Source organism: Acomys russatus, chromosome 1, assembly GCF_903995435.1.
Source record: "Acomys russatus chromosome 1, mAcoRus1.1, whole genome shotgun sequence".
Classification (NCBI taxonomy): Eukaryota; Metazoa; Chordata; class Mammalia; order Rodentia; family Muridae; genus Acomys; species Acomys russatus.
Window position 1 is genome coordinate 108,671,994 of NC_067137.1, and position 8,792 is coordinate 108,680,785.

Below are 8,792 nucleotides of genomic sequence, written 5' to 3' on the forward strand. Positions count from 1 at the left end.
TCTGGTTCTGCATCTCCAAGATCAGGTTCAAAGTCCAGGTTGTGACTTCCCAGAGAAAGCAAATCTTGGCTGGAAACACTTGACCTCAGATATTCCATCTCTGTCCTTAAAGCGTTTTCTTTGGAAGTCAAGGGCTTTAAGTCTAGTCAAGTCTAGTCAAGGGCTTTAACCACAAGTATTTGTGTTTTATATCCAAAGAATTCTTCACGATTGAAGTTAAGTGAAACCAGCACAGCCAACGGACACCTTCAGAACAGCTCAAGCCTGGCACAGGGGCAACCTGCTCAATCCTCATTACAGAAGAAATCAGCTTCACAAACTGTATGTGCATAGCTATTAAAATGCTAGTCATAGCACATGTGCAGGGGTTATAGTATCCTACAAAACACAAGGTTAGAGACCAGGCAGTTCGGAAATGGTAAGTCCGATGGCTTTAAAACATGATGTATGAGCCAATTTAAGTGGCTATGCCATTTAGTCATTTCCCTATTATGTGACATTAAAGTGGTTGAGAGACATATTCAGATCTCCACTATTGTAACAAAATATTTGAAATAAGGAGCTCTTAAAAAGAAAGATTTAGCATTGTGTGGTGGCTCAGTAGTAAAGGCACTTGCCACACAAGCTTGATGACCAGAGGTCAATATCCAGATTACATGATGAAAGAAAAGAATTAGTTCCCAAAAGTTACACACACACACACACACACACACACACACACACACACACGAAGAATGCGGAGGAAGAAGAAAAAAGGAAGAGGAAGAAGAAGAAGAAGAAGGAGAAGAAGAAGGAGAAGAAGGAGGAGGAGGAGGAGGAGGAGGAGGAGGAGGAGGAGAAGAAGAAGAAGAAGAAGAAGAAGAAGAAGAAGAAGAAGAAGAAGAAGAAGAAGAAGAAGAAGAAGAAGAAGAAGAAGAAGGATTTATCTTGGCTCATGGTTTTAGAAGTTTCAGTTCATGATGTCTTGGCCTGATGCCTTTAGGCATGTGGTAAGGCATGAACGTCATAGCCATAGTGCATGGCAGAGGAAATTGCCCACCTCATGGCAGCTAAAAAGCAGGGAGTGAAGAAAAGAGGAAAGAGAAGAAAAAGCAGAGGGGAAGGGGTGAGGGAGAAGGAGCCCCAGTACTAGGCCCGGGAGGTAACTGAGCCCCGTGTCTTAATGTTTGCACACTGCCCAGTACCAGAGGAAGGGGCCCTAGGTTGCTACATGGCCTTTGAGGGAATTTCAGATGCAAACCATAAGCTGGTGTGCATCAGGGGCTTTACTGTCGTGTCTGATATTTGGATGTTACAGTTGATTGATACAATTGTGGGCATATGACAGCTGGTACATTTTCCCAGCTTGCTTCCAGACATTTTACGTCAATGTCTCTGTCTCTTTGAAGACTATATGAGTTGCCAAAAGTGGGGGCACGCGCAGAATACACAAAAGACTTTCCCTCCTTTAATTGTTTCTAGAAATTTTCTCTTCAGGAAACATTTACCTAACAAGTGATGGTGGAGGGAAACTGTTAGCAATTAAAAGAGACAGAAGAGATGTGTGTGCCGTGTGAGAACCCAGTTCACAAAGGTCATCTGTAGAAAGATGTTTCTGAGAGAGCCAAATACAGATCGGGCTTATTTGCTGTTTAGTAATTAGATTTTTTTTTTTTTTTTTTTTTTTTTTTTTTAGGTGTGGTAATAGGACAATGCTTATGGTAGACAAATAAAGCCCTTGGCAGTCAGAGATGTTCTTTGTTAATGAATGAATTAGTATACTGCATTGTATTTGTTTTATAATACTCCAGCAAGGGATCTTCAGACATAGCTCCATGGCCGAACACTTGCCTATTATGGACAAAGGCTTGGGGCCAATCAACAGTACATATATAACATAACATAACATAACATAACATAACATAACATAACATAACATAACATAATATAATATATAATATTCTTGTCTTAGTTTCTTTTTGTTGTTGCTGCTGCTGTAACAAAACGCCCTGACAAAAACAATTCAGAGGGGAAAGAGTTTATTTTAGCTCACAATTCAAGGGCACCATCCACGATGGCAGGGAAGTCATGCAACAGCTTGAAAGACAGGAGCTGGTCACAAATAAAAAAATTAGAGAGTGACAAGTGCGCATGTTTAACTCACTTTCTCCATTTCATCCTGTCTAGAATCCAAGCCTAAGGGATGGTGCCACTCACCTCAACTAACCTAACCAGGATAATCCCCCACAGGTGTTCTCAGAGGCCCATCTCTTAGGTCATTCTAGGTCTCATCAAGTCAGCAGTTAGGTAGCCATCATCAAGTAAAGGGTAGGCTAGGACAGAGGAAGCACAGTTGGTACTGCAGTTTGGATATGGACTGCTCTCCAAAGCCCATGTGCTTACGTCTGAGCCTCCAGCCTAGGAGAGCTGTTGGACCCTTTAGAGGTGGGGCTTACTGGGAGGAGCTTAGGCTATTCGGGGAGAATATTCTTCTATAATCATGGATATGTATGGGTAGGGATGTGCATTTGAGTGCAGGTGCCCCAGAGACTAGAAGGGTCAGAGATCAGAGGTGAAAGGACAGAGCAAAGTCCTCTGACCTCCACATATGTGCTCTGCCAGCTATGCATGTACTCATCCATGTATGCACATATTCACATGGTAATAATAATAATAAATATTTTAATTTAAAAACCGAAAAAATAAAGTCTACAGCTATGAGTCCTTGTTTCATGTCCTTCTCTCACTTCTACTAATGGCTTGTCCACCTGACAGCTTGGGTCTGCAAGACTATGTGATCTATGTTCTCAGAGCTGTCTGCCAATGGTTGGTTGGTTGGTTGGTTTAGATGGGGTCTCTAATTGACCCCAGAACTCACCAAGTAGGCTAGCTGACCTGGCAAGGATGCCTCAGGGATCCACTGTGTCCACCTCCCCAGTGCTGGGATTACAGTCACATACCACACCGGGCTTTTTAACTCTTACATGCTGGAAACTGAGCTCAGGTTCTGCTCTTTACCAACTGGGCTGCTGGTAAACCCAAGTCCTCAGTGCTCAGCTGTCCACGATGCCCGCACTCTTACCATTTTCTGTTCCTTTGGCTGATTGAAGAGGTGACTGTGATTCAGTAAGCCCAGCGGGTGACCAAAAGACAGGATGACTCCTTCTTTAATTAAAAAGTCCCATAGAGCCAAGTCAACAGATGGGAATCAGAAATTTTCCTTTTTTTTTCCCCCTCAATCATTTATTTATTTTATTGAGTGCCCAGTGAAAGAGGGCAAATGAGCCAGGGGAGAGAGGAAGGGATAGAGGAAGGAAGTAATGAGGGAGGGCGGAGGAGGGAGGGAGGGAAGGGTCAAGAGGAAGGGCTGTCTTCCTATGCCGGGAAATTGAAATTTCTTCTTTTGTATATGTGACTCATGCCTTGGGAAGGAGGGCAGGCAGGCAGGCAGTTTGTTCAGATGGCCTGGGGTATAGTCCCATGGCTTTATCAAGAAGAACTCTCCTTCTGGTCTCCCTCCTGATTCCCCAGGGCAGCCAGGGAACCCTTCAGCCCCAACACTAGGTGAGTTGGAGGTCTGCCTGTTCTTCTGAGCAAGTTATGTTCTCAGGACAACCAGGCAGGACTTGTAGACTGTCCTCGAAAATATTTTTGGTGAAAATATTTCATGGTTGCTATATGCTTCCAGGGAGCCCTATTTATTCCTTCCATGAGCCCATGAGGGTCTGCATGGAGCCAGATGCTGCTGGACTCTTCTTCCAAATGTATGGCTGGTAGCATCCTTTGATGACATATCAGAATCTAGAAATTTTCAATCCTGGGAACATGTCACCAGTTCCTCAAGCTTGTTAGTATCATCACTGTACCCAAAGGTGCTTAAGGTCACTCTGCCCAAAGTGAGGCTTCCTTCAGACCACGTGTCATGGGATAACTCCTTTATGCTCACATTTACCCCTTGACTCTTATAAATAGTTCCTCTTATCCTTGCCTTGATGGGGGCTCTCTGAGGCCAAGGGACACAGTTCTCATTAACTAGCTCAACTGTGCCTGCTTGCAGGAGACCATCACATGGAGCTTGTTGACAGGTGACTTCCCTAGAGAAGGAGAGGTTGGAGAGAGAGGGGCAGTGAAGCTCTCTGAGAGTCCCATGACTCCTCCCGGCCACTTGTATGCAATTCTGTCCTAGTTGTATATGGCCCGGTGGTGTCAGGAGATCTGAGTATGTCTCTAGGCTGGATAAGGCAACTGGGGACTCCATCCATGTGGCTGTGGGCATCCATGCTGGATGAAGACTTTGCACTGCAGACAGACTTTCCACCCACGCTCATGTAAGCTACCTCCGACTCTGTGTGTTCTAAATAAGCACAGTAAACTCGATAGCTCCCCCAGGGCAAACTTCAGTGGAATCGTACTTTGTCATTGGACCCTTGTAAGCAGCGGGCAGCCATTGTTTATGGCTCTTCAGGGAAGGAGTTCTCATAAGCAGTGGTCTTAATTCATTCTGGATGCTGTAACAAATGCCACAGGCTGGCTTATTAACAGAGAAATATAGTGCTCACAGTTCTGGGAGTCAAAGGTCAAGGCTTTCACAGAATCCTTGCTGCATTCTCACAAGTCAGAAAGAGCAACATTCTCCAGAGTGTCATTTGTTGTCGTTACTGTCTTTGCCTTTGAAGTCCCTACATCTTCTAAGATGACCTTGAACTTTTGAACCTCCTGGCTCCATCTCCCACATGTTGGGTTACAGACACCTATAACCCTAACCCAGCTTACCAAACAAGCACTCTGCCGACTAAGCCACATCCCCATCTCCCAAGGTATCATTTATAAGGACACAGATGCGATCCATGAAGGTCCCACTCCCAGGAGCTAATCACCTCACATAGATCCATCTTCTAAAACCATCATCTTGTGGGTAAAGATCAGCATGTGAATTTGGGGAGATAAAATCATTCCTATTACAGCAATGGCCAACACATATAGCATGGACTCAGCTTTCTGCTTCTATCTTCTATGGGGAGCACTCACAAGCTCTTCCTGACTCGGGGAATAGACTGAGTCTATGGAAGTAGCTCCAGGTTCCTTCAATAATCAGGAACTAATTTCCTGATGCACTGGCGACTCGTGGTGTCCTTTTGGACTGGGTAGAACACTATGTGGTTCAAATCCTACTTGTAAAACTCAGTGCGCGTTTGACTCATCAACCTCCAGCCTCTACGACTCTAGCCACCTCGTCTAAGCTTGAGGATAAGAATTAAGTCCTAACAAAACGTTTCCTTACCTAATGGAGAGACATAAGAACCTCTACTGTAAGGTAGCTGAGGGGGCTTTGATTTTTTTGAAGCAGGGTTTCCAAAGGGGGGGTGACATTTTGATTTTTGTCTCCACCATTAAGGCCCCTAACACACACTCCAAATCTCATTCTATTGTTCATTTGCCTTTCACTCCTTCCTTACAAAATATCCCATCCGCCCCTCTCTACCCTGTGTTGATAAAAACTGAACTGAGTATACGCCTTCATTGTCTTAGTTTGAGGGTTTTTTTGTTTTGTTTTGTTTTGCTTCGCAACCAGACACAGCTGTGAACCATGTGTGCTGAGAACCATAATTTTAGTTGGGGAAATAAATGGTTATGAATGTACACATCAGGTGCTTGGGAAAGATGGCCCCTTTCCCTCATCTCAGGACACCATGGAGTCATAACCCTAGAAGACCACATAGCCTCATATCTGATCCAACCATTTCCCAGGGGAACCTAGGTCAAGCAGCCACCAGCTGACCCATAGCAACAAGAACAGGGACAGGCTTTGAAGGAAATTACAAGAAAAGGATAACGGCTGAGGCGTGAAAGCCCAGGGATGGGACAAGATGAGAAAGCTGAATGTGAAAATAAAGAGGAAAGTGTAAGGACCAGAGTTGGATCCTCAGAATGCATGTAAAATGCCTGGCAGGCATGGCGGCTGCCCAAATCCCAACACTCAGGAGGCAGTGACTGGGCACCCCCAGGGCAAGCTGACTAGCTAAACTAGGCCGAGTCAGTGAGCTCCAGTTTCATCAAAAGACCCTGGAGTGCAGATGAGGAAGATACCCAACATCACCTTCCAGTGTCTCAAAGCACACACACACACACACACACACACACACACACACACACTTACTGCATACATACACACACACTGCATACATACACACATACACATGCACACACACATTTACTGTGTACATACACACACACTTACTATATACATACACACACACTTACTGCATACATACACACATACACATGCACACACACACAAGAGAACAGAGAAAAAGGGACTACCATCGCTACTTGCATGTACCTTCCTCCTGTACAGTGCCTCCTTGGTTTCCAAGTCCCTCAGTATAGTCTTCCCAGAAGCCCATGTCTGAGGTGGGCACCCCTCTCAGCAGATGCCACAGAGTGCTGTGCCACTTCCAAGCCCAGTACTTACCACACAAGATGCCAGTTGTCTTGAAGGACCAGAGAACCAGGGAGTCAGGAGCCCTTCCGGTTTTATCCCCAGCTCTGTGGTTGTGGAATAAATGAATTCTTATGAGTCTGAATAAGCCTTTATTTTTGTAGGAGCCTTTGTGTCCCTAAGCAAGGTCTGTTGGTTATGGCTGTTTGTGTTCCATAGTGTGCAAGGACACCCAGCAAAAGGAGCGAAGGAGGCTGAGACCTAGTCACGTCCTCATCACTAAGCCTTTTTCTTTTTTCGCTGGCTGGTTCCACTCAGAGGAAGAGGGGCCTTTTCCTGCCTTGCACAATAACGCCATATGGCCTTGCAGCAGGCCAACTGTGTGTGCTGAACAACAGCCTTCCAACAGAGATGGGGATTCTCCACTTTCCTAGAAAGGCTAGAGCTGAGGGTTTTGGTTTTTTTTTTATAACACTATTTCGTCTAGTCTTTAGCCAACCTCCAGGCCTATACACCAGTGGTTCTCAACCTGTGGTCATGGCCCCTTTAAGGTCACCTATCAGATGTTTACGTTATGATTCATAACAGTAGCAAAATTACAGTTTTTTTTAAAGATTTATTTATTTTTATTATGTATACAGTACTCTGGCTGCACATATACCTGCAGGCCAGTAAAGGGCACCAGATCACATTATAGATGTTTGTGAGCCACCATGTGGTTGCTGGGAATTGAACTCAGGACCTCTGGAAGAGCAGATGGTGCTCTTAACTACTGAGCCATCATCTCTCCTAAAATTACAGTTTTGAAGTAGCAATGAAACAACTTTATGGTTGGAAGGTCACCACAACATGAGAGACTGTATTAAAGGGTCGCAGCATTAGGAAGGTTGAGAACCATGGCTATACACCAACTCCACTTCCAACCAAGCTCTCGTTCACTCTTTTTTTTTCTCTCTCTCTCTCTCTCCTCTGGTTTTTGTCTTCCTCAGGGTTTGGAATGACCACACCAGCCACAATTGGAGGGAAGATTTTTCTGATCTTTTATGGTCTCATTGGATGTGCAAGCACCATCCTCTTCTTCAACCTCTTCCTGGAGCGGCTGATCACCGTCATCGCTTATGTCATGAGATCATGTCACCAGCACCAGCTGCGGAGACGTGGGGTAGGGACTCAGGACAACATGAAGGCCTCTGAAAAGGGCAAGGTGGATCACCTAGCTGGCTGGAAACCCTCTGTGTACTACGTCATGCTGATCCTATGCTTGGCATCAGCGACGGTCTCCTGTGGAGCCTCGGCTCTGTACACCACCATGGAAGGCTGGAGCTACTTTGACTCACTGTACTTTTGCTTTGTGGCTTTCAGCACCATTGGCTTTGGGGACCTGGTCAGCAGCCAGAACTCTCAGTATGAGAGACAAGGACTCTACCGCTTTGCCAACTTCTTCTTCATCCTCATGGGTGTCTGTTGCATCTACTCCTTGTTTAATGTCATCTCCATCCTGATTAAACAGACGATGAACTGGATCCTGAGGAAACTGGCTAGCGGGTGCTTTCCACAATGTCAAAGAGGACTCCTGCGGTCCAAGAGGAATGTGGTGATGCCCGGCAACATCCGGAACAAGTGCAACATCTCCATAGAGACTGATGGGGTGATGGAAAGTGACACTGATGGGCGACGTCTCTCAGGGGAGATGATCTCCATGAAGGACACCAACAAGGTCTCACTGGCCATCCTGCAGAAGCAGTTGTCTGAGATGGCCAATGGTGGACCCCACCAGACCAATGCATCCTCCAGGGATGATGAGTTCTCAGGGGGTGTGGGAGCCTTTGCAGTAATGAATAACAGGTTGGCAGAGACCAGTGGAGACAGGTAGGACCCAGAAGAAGCTGCCAGATGAAGAGGCCCATGGCAAATGAAGAATAAGCAGCACCAGTGAGCTCAGCTGTGTCCCTGGCTCTTGCAATTACCTTCTCAAGTCCGGCCTTTGAAATATGACCTTGACCTCAGACAACAGCAACCACCAAGGTTGACCGTTCGGGAAGAAAAGCCCCCAAGAGCCTAATTCTAACCTGGACCTGTGAATGGTTTAACTTACCACTTCACCTAGCCCCTCAAGAAAATTCCAGAATGTGTCGGGGCCTTCTTTTTGCTGGGCTTCCTTCCAAGCATATTTTTGTTGGTTCCATTGGAAGTCTTTTGGGGTTTTGATTGGTTGGTTGGTTGGTCTTATTTTGTTTCCTGTTTGACTAATGTATCTTTGGTATCTTATGTGATAAGAAAACTAAATTCATCTCCAAGTCTTTAAGCTATAGCAGGATGGTGGCCATGAGTCAAGAGAAGAGAGCAACTCCCTTTTGTAACTAATGCCCATAGC

General features: G+C 45.5%; 1 protein-coding gene across 1 annotated transcript in view; it reads left to right on the forward strand.

Moving 5' to 3' along the window:
* Kcnk13 (potassium two pore domain channel subfamily K member 13) overlaps nucleotides 1-8,497 on the forward strand; it is a 90,040-nt gene extending 81,543 nt beyond the window's left edge. The window contains exon 2 of the mRNA XM_051150453.1: nucleotides 7,408-8,497. Coding sequence (XP_051006410.1) covers nucleotides 7,408-8,291 — 884 coding nt within the window. The 3' untranslated portion in view covers nucleotides 8,292-8,497. The remainder of the gene's footprint in view (nucleotides 1-7,407) is intronic.
* The last annotated feature ends 295 nt before the right edge of the window (nucleotides 8,498-8,792 follow it).